Raw genomic sequence first — 17717 nt, 5'->3', positions numbered from 1 at the left:
ACGGCCTTTGCTGGTGGAGTCACAACGCCCTTGCCGTTGACATGTGTGTCACGTGCAAAGAGGGCGTTCGTATCGAGATAAGGGAGCTTGGACCACTTTACCGTGTACCCCTGTAGCCCTGAAGCCAAGTGTCCTTCCCAGCTTTTCAGGGAGGTCGATGTCAGGGAGAGGCCAGAAATCTTACGATAGACGCAGGGATACCTTTCGGTATATTACAAGGCACCGTATTCCTTTTTCTTTAGCGTACATTGGCCCCTAGACGCCCCACGTTCCACGCTGTGAGAACACGTAGGCAGAATTGCAGCACTCCGCATTACGCGTCTAGTGCGCATTTTCAACGACGAAAGCTCGGCCGTTAGACACCTCGCAAGACGAAGCTACCCATCTCAACAGCTTTTTTCTTTCGTTCTTGTTCCCCCTTTACAGCTATACTCCTTTTTGGTTTCTCCCGCTCCTTCCTTTTTAATTCTTTGTTGGAAGCCAAAAGCTTTACCATCTCCACCACCGCCACTATATTCTTTCAATTCTTCCCCTCACCACCAATCGAGGAATTCTCGTTCTTCTGGTAGTCTTTCTCAGCCCTCCATAGCAGAGGGCGTGTCTTCCACCATGGCGGCCACATCCACGCCGCAAGGCACGCTACGCCATCGTAACGTGCCCGGCAGCAGCAGCAAGAAAAAGGATGGCGCCTCATCTGATACAGATGTCGACAGCATCCTCCAGGTCACTGCTGCAACTTCCAAGCCGGCCGGTTCGGGATGGGACTACAAGCTGGCACTCGTCGTTATCACGGCCCTCGCCTTCTTGACTAGATTCTGGGGCATCAGCCACCCCGACGAAGTCGTCTTTGACGAAGTCCACTTTGGAAAGGTGCGTCGTACTTTCAGCTCCGGTTCTGCTTTCGTTTCCTGCTGACATCTCCTAGTTTGCCTCGTACTACCTGGAGCGAACATACTTCTTCGACGTGCACCCGCCGTTTGGCAAGCTCCTGTTTGCCTTTGTCGGCTGGCTCGTCGGCTACGACGGACACTTCCACTTTGAGAACATTGGCGACTCGTACATTGCAAACAAGGTGCCGTACCTGGCGTTCCGGTCGCTGCCGGCACTCCTGGGGGCGCTGACAGTGACGGTGACGTACATGATCATGTGGGAGTCGGGCTACAGCCTGCCGGCGTGCATCCTCGCGGCTGGACTGGTGCTGTTGGACAATGCACACATTGGGCAGACGCGGTTGATCCTGTTGGACGCCACGCTGGTGTTTGCCATGGCGTGCAGCATCCTCTGCTACATCCGGTTCTACAAGCTGCGGCACGAGCCGTTCTCGCGCAAGTGGTGGAAGTGGCTGATCCTGACGGGCTTTGCGCTGTCGGCGGACATGTCGACCAAGTACGTGGGGCTCTTCGCGTTCGTGTCGATCGGGTCGGCGGTGGTGATCGACCTATGGGACCTGCTGGACATCCGGCGGGCCGGAGGCGCACTGACGCTGCCGGACTTCTCGAAGCACTTTTTGGCGCGGGCGTTTGGACTCATCCTGATGCCCTTCCTCTTCTACCTATTCTGGTTCCAGGTGCACTTTGCGGTGCTGACGCGGTCGGGCCCCGGCGATGAGTTCATGTCGCCGGAGTTCCAGGAGACGCTGAGCGACAACGTGATGCTTGCGAACGCGGTGACGATCCAGTACGGCGACACGATCAATCTGATGCACAAGGAGACGAAGGCGTATCTGCACAGCCACCCGGAGAACTACCCGCTCCGGTACGACGACGGCCGGGTGTCGAGCCAGGGTCAGCAGGTGACGGGCTACCCGTACAACGACACGAACAACCTGTGGCAGATCCTGCCGGGAGACGGCAGCAGCCTGGACCCGGGGCGGACGGTGCTGAACCACGAACTGGTGCGGCTGCGGCACCTGGGCACGGACATGATCCTGCTGTCGCACGACGTGGCGTCGCCGTACTACCCGACCAACCAGGAGTTCACGGCGGTGCCGCCGGCCGATGCGTATGGTGAGCGGGCGGCCGACACGCTGTTTGAGATTCGGGTCGAGAGCGGCAAGCCGGGACAGGAGTTCAAGAGCGTGTCAAGCCACTTCAAGCTGATCCACAACCCGAGCAAGGTGGCGATGTGGACGCACACGACGCCGCTGCCCGAATGGGGCCACAAGCAGCAAGAGATCAACGGCAACAAGCAGCTGGCACAGAGCTCCAACGTGTGGCTGGTCGAGGACATTGTATCGTTGGCGGCCGACGACGTGCGGCGGGCACGGCCAGAGAAGCTGGTCAAGACGCTGCCATTCCTGCAGAAGTGGTTTGAGCTGCAGCGGTCCATGTTCTGGCACAACAACCAGCTGACGAGCAGCCATCCGTACTCGTCGCTGCCGTACCAGTGGCCGTTCTTGCTGCGCGGCGTCAGCTTCTGGACCCAGAACGACACGCGCGAGCAGATCTACTTTCTCGGCAACCCGCTCGGCTGGTGGATCGCGAGCAGCCTTCTGGCTGTGTACGCCGGCATCATCGCGGCCGACCAGTTCTCGCTGCGACGCGGCATGGACGCGTTGGATCACCGTGAGTACTAGTGTCTTGGATAGCCTGACAACTTGGACAAAAACTAACCGGATAGGCACACGCTCGCGGCTGTACAACTCGACCGGTTTCTTCTTCCTCGTCTGGGCGATGCACTACTTCCCCTTCTTCGTCATGGGCCGACAGCTGTTCCTGCACCACTACCTGCCGGCACACCTGGCGTCGACGCTGGTGGCGGGCGCGCTGATCGAGTTCATATTCACCAACGACGCGCCTGAGCCAGAGCAACCGACGTGCCAGCAGGTCAAGTCAGGCAAGAAGGCGGCGCCAGAGCCGAAGCGACACATCTCTGCGCGTGAGCGGCTGGCCGGCCAGAGCCTTCTGGGCGCGTGGATCGCGACGGCTGTCATTCTGGCCATTGTGGCGGTGGCCTGGTGGTTCTTCCTGCCTCTAACGTACGGCTACCCCGGCCTGTCGATCGAGCAGGTCATGCGGCGCAAGTGGCTGGGCTATGATCTGCACTTTGCCAAATAGAGAGAGATGCGACCTGAATTGGCATTTCCGAGCAGAGCTGTCTGCTCCTGTTGTAAGACTAGGAACGAGAGAAAAAGGGAAAGGAGATGCGACAACTCTAGGAAGGCTGGAATATTATTTTGGCTGGAGCGGTGTTTTCAATTGAGATTACCTTTGACATCCTTGGCAGTGGTCTGTTTTAGGTCTGTGTGGCACACCGAACCTACTTTATCTTGCTCGCTTCTGTAAAGTCGAACCCAGCCGTATATTTTTTGTCATTGTAAAACAGGATTTTGGTCACGAGGTATATTGCGGTGATCTTTGATGTGCTAGCATTTATAGATAAAGAGGGAGAGTAAGTCTAGAGGTAAAGGAACAGAAATGGGCATGAAAGGACACAGAGGGGACAGACAAGAGCAAAAAGAGCAAAGAGCAAAAACAACTCACAACCAAAAGAAGGGCGTCTCCTCTTTCCTTCCCCCACTCACTCGTCGTCCTCTGCTTCCCAGTCGATATTTGCCAGCCGGCTAGGCCCCGGCTGCCTCCACTGGACGATTTGACGGGCGGAACGGCGACCGGCGCCGTGAACGCTAGGAATCCGCGGCAACGGCAGCGGCAGGTCATCGAGGGGAGGAGGGCAGGCAGCCTGGGCCATGGCTAGAGACGCCCGCTGGGCAAAAGAGAGGTATCGCGTAGACGGCAGGACGAGCCGGCCGTCAGCGAGGGGGGGGTTGGACCGAAGGGGGTCAGGAGAGGCGGACTGGGCCATCTGCTGCAGCGTCTGTGCTGGCGACTGCGAGCGCGAGGAGACAAGGGCCGGTGGCCGGACATCTGAAGCTAGGGGTTGCCGTCGCTGGCGACGGTCCATGACCATGTCGCAGACGGCTCTGGTGCTTGTGGTGCTATTACAGGAGGAGGAGGTTGAGGTTGAGGAGGACAAAGATGAGAAGGAGGAAGATGAGGAGGACGAGGACAAGGAGGATGAGGAGTTGCTTCTGCTTCGTCCACTCACACTGCTTCCACTGCCGTCAGGCCGATAAAAGCGGTCGTTGAGACCGGCACCTACCCGATCGTGTCTGAGAGACGGTGGCGTCTTGGAGACAGCCGTTCGGCGATCTCTTGGCCGATGCGTCGATGGGATCCCGGCAACACCGCATTCGATCTCGCCTACCATATTGCGGAGGTTGTCGTAGGCCGGCATGCGATCCAGACGGGGCACGCGGGCAGCAGCAGGAGCACGACGGGAACTCACCGAATAGCTCAGCTGGGATCTCACTACTGCTGTGATTGGCTGTGTGGGGGGGAAGCAAGGAAGGGGAGTAGGAAGGAGATACGAACGGTTGAGCCAGAGGGCTTGGTCGCGTGTGTGCTCGTGGGACGGATAGGAATAGCCGACATTTGGTCGATAGGGGAGGTAGTTGCGGTTGTTCTGAACGCTGTAGCTGTAATTGCAAGCGGGAGTGTGGTTATATCTGTAACTAGCATTCGGATGCCATTGCTGCCGAGTCTGCAGCTCTGGGTTCCCGTGACTCGGTCTTGCATTTGTAGGAGTGGTCTCCTCGTTGCGGGTAGGCTTGTTTCCAGACACACAGCCGAAGAGGAAGGAAAGAAGAGTCATATTCGATAGAAGGACGTGTGCGTGGGTGTAAGTGGGAGCAGAAGTTTGGACGAGTGTCGTGTGAGTAAATGTGAGGAAAACTATTTGGATCACAGATGCAAGTTATGGCACAGTTAGCAGGAGACAGTTACAGTTAAATGAAAAGTCTGCAACAATGAGATGATTGTTTTGTTTGTTCTTTTTGTTTTTTTCTTGATGAAGAGAAGAAAGGAAAGAGAAAAGGGCAAAGGGATTGGATGTTTATACACGATCGGGAAGAAAGCCGGCACGACGCCAAAGAAAGGATGCTCTGCAAGGACAAAGGACAGAGAGGGAAGATGTGGACAAGACCGAGCAGACAAAGCATCATGTTCAGTCAATGAACAATCCGTGTAATGGGCAAAGCCACCATGGACAAGGATGTTCTGTTCAGCCTGTTCGCCATGTTCATCATGTTCAGTATTTCTTTGTTCATTCCCCAGCGCCTTTCACCCTCACGTCCTCGGGGCCTCGAGTCTCGAATACATAATCTCGTCGTCTGCCGTTCCGGCTCACCGTCTCGTCGCCATGACCAGACCCGACCGAAGAAGCAAACGGACAAGTGATTTGCCCCGAACACATCGACATGTGCCACATCCGACTGTCACTCTACAACGGCTGCTACCACAACGAGCGCATCCTGACGCTCTGCGACAAGCAGCAGCAGAAGCGGCTCCAGAAGTACCGCGAGCACCAGCGCCGCGCACAGAAGAGCCGCGGCTTCTTCGCCCGCCTCTTCTCGTCGTCGCCTCCGCGTCCGCTGCTCCAGCCGGCCACCACCTTCTCTTACACCAGCTTCGACATCCCCAAAGACGTCCTCCGCCACAGCTGTCGCCCCAGCATGATTTCCGTCCAGTCCACCAAATATCCCGACGCCTGTCCGGACTGCCAGTCCTCCTTCACCTCGTCCAAGCCAGCGACCTCGTCCAGGCCGACGACCTCGAACAACAGGCCAACCACCTCAGGGTCCAAGCCGGCCAGACTCCCCTCTCCTCCTCGCACTGCTGGCTCGTTTCCCGGCTCGTCTTTGCCCAATGGCCGTCCTCCTACCCGCAGAGGTGTCTTGCCCTCGGCTCCGGCTGGCCGTCCTGTTCGTCCTGCTCCATCTCCTGCTCCTCCTCGGCTGCCACCTCAGCAGCGGCTTCCGTCTCAGCGCTGGCCTCAACGGCAGCTGCAGCCCGCCATGACCTCGTCGCAGAGTAGACGTCCGGCCATGCATCCCAGAAGCAGAGACTCCATCGTCGATACCGCCATCGCCCTGCCGCCTTCTTACCCCGTTGGTCCGACTGGGTCGGTATGCTATCCCGCCCCAGTGCGTGCCAGCGTCACCCCCGGCGCTGCTGCCCGTGGGAGCGTGGACCGTTATGTCAGCCCCCTGGACCAGAGCCGCTACGAGCGCATGGTGTCTTCGTCGACGCGTCGGGTGAACTATCGCCTGGACGTCCGCAGACAGCAGCCATATCAGACACCAAGGTAAGCCAGCAAGAGCACTCTTGGTGAAGGGACATACGTGTCCATGTCTATTTCATTGGGATACATATTCACTCTTTTGTCTTTCTCGGTTATATCCTATTTGTTTCAGCACAGACAGTAGCGAATCCATTGAATTAATTGAAGTCTTACGGAGTACCATCTCCACGTGACTCCCTCGTATATGCGCGTGCACTTGCCAGAGGTCGATCTGTCCGAAATTCCGTCAGCTCGACCACACCGCAGAAGAGGAGAACAGCCGGTCCAGGCACCCTCCACTCCATCTCCTCAGGCTGCACGATTCTCCCCGGTCCTACTGGACAGTAACAGCCTACTGAGATCCGGGCATAGCGTCTGCGCAATAGGGCTGATGACCATTCTCTGTCCAAGATAAGAAGACACTGCAATGCGTCGGATGGCTACGTGGCCTTCTTTCTGCTGCTCCGTTCGACTCTCAACCCGGATCGCCAGTAGGGTCGACAGTCAAGGGCATGATCCCCGGGCCACGCCTGCCATGGTGGCATGTTTGAATGGAGCCAGTCGACCACAAAAGAAAAAGCCTATTTTACGTTTGCCTCATATGCAGGGGTCTCCCGGAAGGTGACTGGGTTTACGGGTGGAGACAGCATTCTAAAACGGGATAGCTTCGCGAGAGAGCCCAGAAAGGTTAAATTGGGCATATATTAATCAACATGGCCACACATTTATGTGCGGAAAAATGCAGCCGCCAGGTCAATATGGCAATCTTCAAAGCAAGGAGGCCGTCGAATGTACGGACATACGTAGTTTAGTTGAGCCCCCACGAACCGAGTAATCACTCTCCCAGATGACTGCTCACCAGAAGTGAGTCAGAGCCATGCACGTCCAGTCATTCAGCTGCCAGAATGGAAGGCCGCATGCACGAAATGCAAACGGAGTCGGGCATACGTGTTGGTCACGGGGAGAGATTAACTACAAAAAAAAATAGAAAAAATAGAAAAACTAAAAAACATTATGCAAAGATGCAAAGAGGAAAAGAAATCGGTGCGAGATAGGAACAAGCAGGGCCAGAACAAATATGTTGGCAGATGACCGCTCGGGCGACGGCTATTGAGGAACATGCTACACAAGACGTTTCCGACAAATAGTTTGCCTTTGTCAGACAGCAGTATGGTGCGTTTGTGGAAAGCCGCCGAAAAGTAGAGAATCAGGGCCAGCAAGGGATCGCCTGTAGGGCACTGGCGGCAACAGTAGCGTTGGACGCGAACACTGGGCAGTCAGCGATTGGAAAATGTTGGTGCCTCGCTGGAAAATAGTGGGTCTGTTGCAGCTGAATCGTTTTCCAACCCGCCGGACGTAAATCTTGGTGTCCGCCTCCGATAGGGCCAACATGTGTAGTCAGCCTAGCCCCTCTGCTTCCTGAGATAGCTCCTGTTAGCGAGTACGTCCAGATGGGCAGCCGGTCCGACGCAGCGACGAGAAGTGCGAAAATCCAAGACACACAGCGACTCGGCAAGCACAGCAGCGGCCAGTCTGCCTTTTCATCTCCTTATACGTCTGCCTGGAACCTACGACGAAGCCGCTAGCTCCTTTCTCCCCTAACACGGAATAGCAGAAGGCTGTGCGGCCAGGACTTTTGTGCACAGGGAGACAGGTATGGACCCACCCGAGTCCTAAGGAGGCGAAGCCAGAACGCTTACCCTCTTTGGGAAATTCTAGGCAACAGCGCTCAACCGCCCCATATGATGGCCAAACGTCCTCTCTCTTCTCGTTGTGGCCTGGTTTCCTCCCTCTCTCTCATCCACGTCAGGCAAAGCTGTCCACCCACACCGACCCCGTTTTGAATGAGGCCGACCCTCGCCACCACCTGCGACTCTCTTCTCTCTCTCTCTCTTTCTTCACCCTCGCCCGCGCCCTCTCTTTCGCTCTCTCTCTCCCCTTTCTCCCTCGCATCTGTCCCATCCCATTTCCGTGCCGCCTTCTCCGTCGTCCCTATCCTGTCGGACTGACGAGAGAGCCAGCAGCCGTGAACACCGCTTCATCCTCGCCACTGGCCGCTCTTCACCCTCAACCCCACGTCCGCTCGTCGGAAACGAGCCCGCAAAGTCCCGGGTCCTATCGCGGGCAGCCCTGTTTTGCTCTCACAACAAAGCCTGCCCACCTATCTTGATTGAGGCCAGCCAGACGGTTCCTTCGGAAGAAGCAGTAAGAAACTACTACCTATTTGTCTTCTTCCCCCGTCCCTGCTCGTACTGCCTCGTCTTCCCGCCTATTTTTTTCCATCAGTGCCGTCATACCCCGGGCCTGTGACTCACATCCGCATATCCGTACCCCAAACCCTGCCCTGCCAAGGTGACCCAGGACCCCCGTGATGCTAACTCGACACCGAAGCCGTAGGTTCTAGTTTCTGTTCCGTCTAGGACAGCTGTCGAGCCGTACCCGTACTCGCTTTTGTGTCCTATCTCATAAAGATCGGTCCTATTCTCCACACCTACCCGCAGCCATGACTTCTTCAACCAACCCTCGTCGTACTCCGGTGACTCCTTGTCTTGGGTCCTCTTCGTCCCCCAACGGACTTAGCCTTAAGACAAACATGGTCCTTCACAAGGGTGCAACTTTCCACTCTCCAAGCAGCCCGGCCTCGCAGTCTTCCACCTTCGGCCCTCCATCGCTGCCCCGTGCTCAGTCCGACCTCGACGACGTCCTGGACGCCCATCGCCGCCGTGTCGCCCTGGAACTCGACTCCATCGACAAGACTCTGGCATCCATCCACATCTCTACCAAGACCACCAAGAACAAGGCCGCCCTGTCGTCCTCTAACGTCGCTCTGAACAGCACTTTCTACATCCCCAAGGCCGTTCTCGACCACGCACTCTCGTCCAAAGCACACTCTGTCGACCAGCGTTGGGTTCTGCAACCCCGCTCCGTCAACCGTCGCCCCTCCAATCATCACCACGGCTCCGACAGCGGGCTCGGCTCTTCCGTTGCCTCAACCAGCAACAAAACCGCCGGAAAGTCTGCCAAGCGGACGTCGTCTGTCCAGGCCGCCGCCGTCACTCGCTCTGTCGCTTCTGTCTCGTCCACCACCGAGTTTCAGACAAGTCTGAGTCCTCGTGCCACCAACCGCATTTACGAGCACACCGTGAAGCCACTTCTGGCCAAGCCGGCCTATAAAGTCTTCCACCCACTCCTCCTTGAGTGCACCACCAAGATCAACAAGAGGGACATCGTCTGCCTTCGGGACGTTGAGAAGACCGTTCTGCTTCTTGCACCGGTAAGTCAACTGTCTTCTGATTCGGGGTTGCGGGGAAATACTTATCGTGCCTTGGTAAAGGAACGGACCAAAGTCGCCGAACTCTACCTTCGATTTTGTCTAGAGTCTGTCCGCTGTCTCCAGGCGACTGTCGAGTACCTGAGTGACCGCGAGCAAACTCGTCCGTCTGACCCGCCCTACACTTCCGGCTACTTTATCGACCTCGTCGACCAGATTCGCCATTACGCCCGACAACTCGCTGACGCAAAGGAAAAGGAGGCATCTGGAACAGCAGACTCCATGGAGCTCAATAGGTACGGCGCACTGTCTGCTTCAAACATTTTGCACTCGCGTCCTAACATGTCCCTTTGCAGTTCTGACCCGATCAAACTCCACGGCGGCTTCGCCGTGAACGGCCGTCCAATGGAGCTGGTCCGCATAAGCCGGGACGGCCGTGCCGTCTCCATCGCGACCGGTCTTCCTGTCGAGCTTGAGGAGGACATCAAGGACAACATCCGCATCAAGCGGTCTGCCAGCCAGGAACTCGAAGACGAGGAGGAGATCATGCGTTCCATGGCACGCCGGAAGAAGAACGCCCCCCCGGAGGAATACGCCCCGAAGACGTGCAGCGTCGACGGCTGCAAGAAAATGTTCAAGCGCCCGTGCGACTTGACTAAGCACGAGAAGACGCACTCGCGTCCGTGGAAGTGCCCCATCCCTTCTTGCAAGTACCACGACTACGGCTGGCCGACGGAGAAGGAAAAGGACCGTCATCTGAACGACAAGCACTCGGACAACCCACCAATGTACGAGTGCCTGTTCAAGCCTTGCACGTACAAGTCCAAACGTGACTCCAACCGCAAGCAACACATGGAGAAGACGCACGGCTGGACATATGTCCGCACCAAGACAAACGGCTCGGGCATGAGCGTCAGCGGCAAGCCCGGGAAGACAGGCCTAATCACCGATGAGGAGGGCCGTGCCAGCCACGATTCCGACAGCATGGCAAATACAACGCCGCCCCTGGTCAATATGCCCACGCCTGTCAGCGCACAGAGCCCGGCTGTGGCCACGCCGCCCTTGGACGAGTTTGCTGCTCCTCTGTATTCCCACAATATGGCCAGCTATGAGTTTCCCACCTGCACACTGAGCGATGTGCTCGCCACAGAAATGGACCTGCCTGCTGAGATTGACGATCTCGACTTCTCTCCCATCGACAACAACTCGCCTTCCACCATCTCTAGCCTCGACAACAACTCTGCGTACCAGGACCTCGGACAGGATGCAATGATGTTTGACGACATCTACAGCGCCACAGTACAGCTCCCCACCCCGGAGCTAAACCTCTACAGCAACGATAAGAACATGCTCGACCGGTTTATGGCACTGTCGGGCCCCGATCTGTGTGCCCCGTTGGTCACGCCGGAGCAGCAGCAGCAGCTTATGCATCTGCAGCATATGCACCAGCAGAGACAGCAGTTTGAGCAACAGTTGCAGAAGGAGCAGTATCTGCCACACATCTCGCCACTTGGTGAGGGCAACACTATGCTCTACACGCCAGACTCGCAGATCGAATACGATGAGGGCTTTGTCGACTTCCCAAATGATCAGATGACCAAGGGCGACTTCATCCTATTTCCGCCTGCGGCTTTGAACATGCGGCCGACGACGACGGCGAGCAACAACCTGTTTGACGACCTGACTCCAAGTCTAGCAGCCGGTTATTCGCAGCCGAATTCCCAGATCTTTATGGACTGGTAATCGACGGGGCGCCTTCCATTTTTGCTGCCTGCCATCGAAACTGAGGACAGACACGCATAGATGGAACAAAGCACAATGGGTAGTAAAGTGCGATTTTCCCCTCCGTCTCCATGTGTTTTACTATTGGAATATTTTACGGCTGGGCAAGCGATAAGCAGGGCTAGCCTGTCAGGACCAGGATCCCTTTTGCTGTTATTTTTTTGTCACGACTTACTTTACGAATTGCCGGGGGAAGAAGAAGAAGATGCCGAGTTGGTTTCTCCATCTTAGACGATGTGGAAGTGGAAGAAAAAGACATTGGCCAAGATGCGGCGGCCAGATTGTCGGCTTTTTTCTCACTACTCATCCATTCACTGTGTATCAGCTAGTTTAATCACAGTCACATCACAGTTCTCATGAAATATTTCTTCATATCCCACTCCAAAGAATAGGAGGTCATAGCAGAGATTTTTTCTTTTAATCTATTCTACACCATAACATTAGTCAGAACTTGTTTGGGTAGACACTTTAATTGCCACATGAATTACTTTCGATTGATGGGCACAACCCGCATGATCTGTATATACATCGTATTACGGAGTAATCACATTGTTCGTAGTCGCTTGTGCGATGCCCACATGATGACAAATCACCATGCCTTAAATCACGTGGCTCCCCTCATTTGCTACAAAACCAAGCGATCAATTTTTTTTGTTGGAAAGCTGCCTAAAAATATGTTTGCAGATTCGACTTCACCCTCCCAGAGAAGTCGAACGGAGCACCCCGCGGCCAAGCAATCAAGGCTCAACAGATATCGAATTCGATTCTATCGATACTGCTATAGTTTTGGGTCAGTTGGATTGCGACAGGCGTACGGTGCTTGTTGCCCTCGCCAATGTGACGCAAAGGTAAGCCTTGCCCGGATTTCATTTTTTTTTTTTTGCTGCATCACGAGCAGGCCGCCCTCTCTCCTCATATCACATGATGAAGTGCCGATAAAGTAGGCACATACCCCTTCAATACTTACAGGAAGAGCCGTCTGAGACTGTCCCTTGTGCTCGAGCGCGTTTCTTAACGTCGCTCGAGCGCCTGGAGTTTTCGAGCTCTTGGCCGATGCTTTCTGCCTTTCTCTCTCTCTTTCCCAATTAGCCCTCTTTGTCTTCTCTTCGGATCCCTCTCTTTCTCCAGCACGCCTCTTCGTGCCTCGATTCCTCCGACGCTCTCGGGCTGACGGGTTGAGTCGAGTCGTGGGGGGGAATGTGCTGGATCGAGAGAGAGGTGAGCCAGGGCGAAGCGAAGAGGGCCGGGTCAGAGGAAAGGTCGAGGCAGGAGGCAGAGGTAAGGGAGGGTAGTGCTTTAAACTGGGGTCCTGACAAAAGGAGAGAGCCGGCCAAAGATGTCTCTCTGTTTGACTTACTCGCGAGAAACTTGACGCTGACCTGGGCTTTCCGTCAAATAGAAGCACACATCCATTGCGTCCGGCACAAGACTTCGTTAAACGATAGCAGACAAGGTAGGGTTTAGTCAGCAAGCGTAACACTGCTTGAATATTTCGTGTATTGTGCAATAAATTTCTTGGCCTATATCTGCCTATATCTTCAACTCGTCGCGCCTTGTTCAATGGCTCCTCGTGACCAAGCCTATATGTCGCCTTGTAAGCGATCGCATGTTATCTTCCCTAACAAAAAGAGAACAAGACATGACAGAATACCTAGTTAGTCGTCGCTGTCGCTGTCGTTCATCAGCCGACGGCTCCTCTGTGCCCCAAGAGGCCGCCGTGCAAAAATGCCCCTCTCGTCATCATCATCATCATCGCCGCCTTCTATATTATGCAACGTTCCAGTCCGCCCACGTCTTGCTGCAGCTGCCGGCTGTTTCTCTCGACCCAGTGGTCGTGTCTTCTCGCCAAACACAGGAGCCGCACCATCCTCGTCGATGCCGTCGTTCTCCAGCGTCTGCGAGAGGTGCATGGGCTCATAAAATTTAGGCTTCTTCGTGGTCCGGCCGGGAGCCTCGTCTTCGCTGTCAAATTCGTTGATCGTCTGCATTGGTGGCGAGCTGGGCATCGATGGAGATATAAAGGGGCCTGTCCGTCGTTTCTTTGGTCCTTTGCTCCGGCTTTCGTCAAAGTCGTCATCATCGTCAACTCTGGCCATCGAGCTCGATGTCGCCATTTCCACCTCGTCGTCGTCGGCAATGAAATCCACAAGATCGCCGCCGCTGTCAGACCCATCGCTCTCGTACATGTCGCTCGTTCGCATGCAGTCGTCCCCCTTGTCTTCCAGACGTCCATACGAGACCTGTGCAGCCCCACGGCCTCTTCCACCTCTACCGCCCCTCCCGCCCCTCCCACCTCCGCCTCTAGCACCTCCACGATCCCGTCGAGTCCTGGTGGGCAAGATCTGAATGATTTCCATCTCCTCATCAAGCTCTTCTTCCTCCATTTCTTCTTCCATTTCGGGTGCTTTTAGTTTATCCCGGGTCTCCTGCTCTTTCAGGCGCTCCTCCACTTTGTCACCGTCCTTTTCCTTGGCCTCGTCCTCATCCTCGAGCTCATCCCCGTCTCCCCTGTCCTTTTCTTTCATCTCTTGCACATCTTGTTCGTCGTCATCTTCTTCCTCTCGGTCCTCCTCCCGCTCCTCCTCCTGCTCTTCCTGTAACTCATCGTCCTCGTCCTCATCGTCTGAGAAGATATGCGCTTTGCGTCGCATACTTGGCCTTGATATTGGTGGAGGCCTGTTGTTGGACCCTGACAAGGCGTACGATTGCCATTGAGAGCTCCTCTGCTTCGTCAAGCCCTTGACGGCTGGCCTAAAGCTCTTTTTTGGCTGACGTTCGCTCTCTTCTTCTGCCCCGATGTCTTTGTCCACGTCCTTGTCGAGGGTTGCATACGCCACAAATTGAGAGCTCCTTTGTTTCGTCAACCCCTTGATGGCGGGCTTGAAACTCTTTCTTGGCCAACGCTCGTTCTCTTCTTCTTCCTCGGCATCTTCATCAAATTTTTTATCAAGGGTTGCATACGTCACAAACTGAGAACTCCTCTGTTTCGTCAAGCCCTTAACTGCCGGTTTGAACTTTCTCGGCCGTCGCTCACTCTCTTCTTCGCCGATATCTTTCTCGGCCTCTTCATCAAGAGTCCCGTATGTCACCACTCGTTGTCTTTGTGTTGCTTTTGTAGCAGGGGCGATAACGCGACGTCGTTTGGGCAGTGGTTCGACGGTCATTGTCTGCGATACCACTTCGTCGGGCCCAGACTCCTCGGGGGCATCTGAGTTGGCAGCGAACGCGGGTACCGGGATCCGCATATACTTCCTGGCATTCTTGGTCGGTTGACTATACGCCTGCTCTGCCATCCTTCCCATCAGCCGGACATTGCGCCGAGTATATTGGCCATGGCCAAGATACTTCGTAGGTCGTAGATTCTGCAGGAACTCAAATTGTGCCGTGCCGACATCCACTTCCTCTAGGTGTCCCAAGTTGAAAACCGTACCATTCTCGAACCCGTTCTTAATAGGAAAGGCTTTGAAGGCGCTGCATGTCGCCATGATGGCCTTGAGATCGGAAGTATCAGCCAAAAAGTCCGTCTCTACCGGACCACGGTCCAAAGTTGGCTGATTGCGTTTCTTTGGTCCGCCCAAAACCGCAGACGCTTTAACAAATCCGGTCTCGACATTGTCCGGCATGTGAAATATCTTCTTGGGTGCCTTCTTAGTCCTTGCCGCGTTTTTTTTCTTCGGCTCTGGGAGAGACAAATCTTGAGTATTTTCGACAGGAATATCAATAAATCGCCTTTCCACCTCCGGTTTGACGTCTCGAGGGAGAATTCTTTCGGACATGTCAAAGCGAAATTCGAATTGAGACCCGTCGCTGATCAGCTTTTGCATGTGAGTGTAGTTGTTCTGTGCGTCCGTGAACTTCTCTTCTTCCTTTCCCCTCATCAGCAACAGAATGACATGACCGGCACGTTTCCGCCCTGTACGGCCCATGCGCTGGAGCATGCGGATAGGAGAAGAAGAGGCATCGTAGCAAATAATCAAGTCGACCTGACCAATGTCCAGACCCTCCTCGCCAATCGACGTTGCCACAAGAACGTTAAAAGCCCCCGCCTTGAACTTTTCAATCGCCTCAATCTGTTGTTTCTGCTTCATGCCGGAGCTGCGCTTTGAATCTGCCTGGCCCACAAAGATCGCAGCTTTGATGTTCGGGCTGCACCGATTTAGTGTGCGCACAATCTCCTCCGCACTGTCACGATACTCGCTGAAAACAATTGCCCGTGTATTGGAACCAAGATTGTCCTGGAAGTGGGTGTTCAGCCTCTCCTTTAAAAATCCAATTTTGGGGTGGCTTTCAAAGCTGTCCTCTTGCAGCCACCGTTCGACAGTCAACATCATTTCCTGGAAATCAGGATCCCCAACAAGCTGTTTCCGGTACTTGGGTCCCTTCTCGTCCTTCTCAGTCGTACTTCTGAGTTCGGCCATGCTGTCGTGAAACGGTTTGATACCATGGAAGTTTAGCAATTTTATCGCATGAGCGACGCTCTGAAGCACTGCAAATACTGCCATGGTCATATATTTTGTTCCCTGATTCAAGTGCCGTGCTGGGCCAGCCATCCACTCTTGCCGGGCTTTCATCAAACCAAACATTGTCAGCGACATAGGGTCTCGACCATACCATATTTTCTGTTGGTCGAGCTTCTCGCAGAACGGTTTCAGAGCCTTGGAAAGATGCTCCTGGACAAATTTGATCTCTACCGACGGATCGAGCACAAATCGCTCAACATCTCGGCCATGGACGTACTGGCGTATGTCGAGAGATTCCTCTGTCCGAATTTCAACGTGCGAAACGCCCAGATTGTTGATGACGTCCTGGACGCCTTCCACCGTGGATCCAGGCGTTGCCGTTAAGGCCAAAACACGGAAACTCTTAGTGAATCTGCGAATGAAGCCAATAACTTTGACATAGGCGTAGTCCCCCGTTGCACGGTGAGCCTCATCGATGACGAGAAGCACAATCGATTTGGGGTCTGCATACCCTTTCGAGAGGTCGTTTTGCAGCGTTTGTGGTGTCATGAAAAAGAGGCGTTTGCTTGCCCATTCAGCAGCCCGCAGAGCCGGAGCAGTGTCACCCGTTAGGAGTGTTGTCTCTGATCTAGGAATACCCGCAATGGTGAAGCAAGCCTCGACCTGTTGAGAGACAAGAGGTTTCGTCGGTGCCACAAACACCATCTTGGCATCCTTTGTCCAGCGGTAAAAGTTGAGAATCACAGTAGCCGCAATGAACGTCTTTCCCAAGCCTGTAGGAAGAGCCACCAGCGTGTTGTGGAAAAGTCCATTTTTGACAATATTAAATTGGTAATCTCGAATGGGACCGAGGTTGGTTGGGTACACCCAGGTCTTCAGTTGTTCTTGGTCCAATTTGTGGTGTGTTGGTGTCTCTGGTGGGAAGTCGCCCCGATACAGTCGGTTAGACGGCGGCGGCTGTGTAGGTTCGGTCTGTAGTCTGTCACCGAACAGAGTTGTTTGTCGAAGAGAAGTCTGTCCGGACAGGCGCAATGGCTGTCTGCAGCTCGCCAGCAATGATCTTTGTGATTGCCCCACGTTGGTTTGCGAACTATCGAAGGCGTCCGAAGGCAAGCCGTCGAGCTCTGCAGCGGCATCGGTGAATCCAGTTCTACTTTCCTCTACCTGCAATGGCAAAGCTTGATCAGACGTCGCAGTATTCGGAGCAAGTGTATGCAATAAGCCTTACCTGTGCTATGATGTTTTTTAACGAGTTGTTTGACTTCGCTGGCGGGCGCGGTGCTCCCATTTGCCGGCCAACACTCGAAATTTGCCTAGATGAGACAGGTTGAGGTTGATTTATGACGGCTGCAGCATTCGAAGGACGAGAAACAACTGGTAAAGCCGAGAGGGTCGGTGCAGATGCTGCCTCATAAGCAAGCATCAGGTCTTCATCGGCGATGTCATCGCCAAACTCGTCGTCGTCCGTCATTATTATCTAAGCCCGCTCAATAGCAAGCCAAGGTATATTTGGCCTTTGGGAATATGCCGTAAGGCCGTCCTTGGATTTACTCGGGGTATATTTAAGAGGCAAGCGACGCGTGCAGTCAACTTGCTACGATTGACGCGAGATCGAATTGACGCCAAGTCACGTGATTAGGACGCTCTCAAGAAAGAGGGGCACCCGGTAAGTGACCAAACTATCAGATCCTCTTTGCCTGCCTAACAGGACGCCACACAAGCGGGTCGATTCACGTATCCAATCATATTTTGCCTGCTTTCCGCAAGCGGCCATCAAAAACCTTCCGTCTTTCAAGAAAACAAAGCAGCTTTCAACCTGCAGTTTCGCACTCTGCGCTCAGCCTGCGATCACACCGAGTACGAATTTTGTGCCCTACATTATTTTGGACTCTTTACCCTTACCGGCACCTACCAAAGAAGCTTTGTATGCGCGCTTTGCTACCGGTTTAGTTCCTCTTTCACCAGCCATCATATTCAGCCAGCAAAATCTGAGGCGAAATCGAAAAGCAGACATTTATCGAGAGCTCTATCGAAGGCCTTTCTCCGCCTTCCCCGAGTCCTCCCTACGTTGTCAATAAAAAGCT

The 17717-nt window shown here is 54.6% G+C and overlaps 5 protein-coding genes across 5 annotated transcripts; 3 read left to right on the top strand and 2 right to left on the bottom strand.

The window, feature by feature from the left end:
- Nucleotides 1-609: 609 nt before the first annotated feature.
- CMQ_3018 (mannosyltransferase pmti) lies at nt 610-3056 on the top strand (the record flags this gene model as incomplete). Its single annotated transcript, XM_014317096.1, has 3 exons — nt 610-870; nt 926-2564; nt 2620-3056. The coding sequence occupies 3 exons, from the start codon at nt 610-612 to the stop codon at nt 3054-3056; spliced, it is 2337 nt and encodes a 778-aa protein (XP_014172571.1).
- Nucleotides 3057-3519: 463 nt separating this feature from the next.
- Nucleotides 3520-4433, bottom strand: CMQ_2725 (uncharacterized protein; the record flags this gene model as incomplete). Its single annotated transcript, XM_014316803.1, has 3 exons — nt 3520-3888; nt 4048-4316; nt 4370-4433. 3 exons carry the CDS (start codon nt 4431-4433, stop codon nt 3520-3522), a joined length of 702 nt encoding a protein of 233 aa, XP_014172278.1.
- A 594-nt stretch (nt 4434-5027) lies between these two features.
- CMQ_3035 (uncharacterized protein) lies at nt 5028-6615 on the top strand (the record flags this gene model as incomplete). Its single annotated transcript, XM_014317113.1, has 3 exons — nt 5028-5091; nt 5208-6144; nt 6507-6615. 3 exons carry the CDS (start codon nt 5028-5030, stop codon nt 6613-6615), a joined length of 1110 nt encoding a protein of 369 aa, XP_014172588.1.
- A 2098-nt stretch (nt 6616-8713) lies between these two features.
- Nucleotides 8714-11134, top strand: CMQ_2957 (zinc finger transcription factor ace1; the record flags this gene model as incomplete). Its single annotated transcript, XM_014317035.1, has 3 exons — nt 8714-9394; nt 9518-9687; nt 9748-11134. 3 exons carry the CDS (start codon nt 8714-8716, stop codon nt 11132-11134), a joined length of 2238 nt encoding a protein of 745 aa, XP_014172510.1.
- Nucleotides 11135-12828: 1694 nt separating this feature from the next.
- On the bottom strand, nt 12829-17104 carry CMQ_2506 (dead box helicase; the record flags this gene model as incomplete). Its single annotated transcript, XM_014316584.1, has 3 exons — nt 12829-13604; nt 13827-16797; nt 16862-17104. 3 exons carry the CDS (start codon nt 17102-17104, stop codon nt 12829-12831), a joined length of 3990 nt encoding a protein of 1329 aa, XP_014172059.1.
- Nucleotides 17105-17717: the final 613 nt, after the last annotated feature.

This window comes from Grosmannia clavigera, assembly GCF_000143105.1.
Source record: "Grosmannia clavigera kw1407 unplaced genomic scaffold GCSC_144, whole genome shotgun sequence".
In the NCBI taxonomy this organism is placed as follows: domain Eukaryota; kingdom Fungi; phylum Ascomycota; class Sordariomycetes; order Ophiostomatales; family Ophiostomataceae; genus Leptographium; species Leptographium clavigerum.
This window is presented reverse-complemented; position numbering and strand designations above follow the sequence as displayed.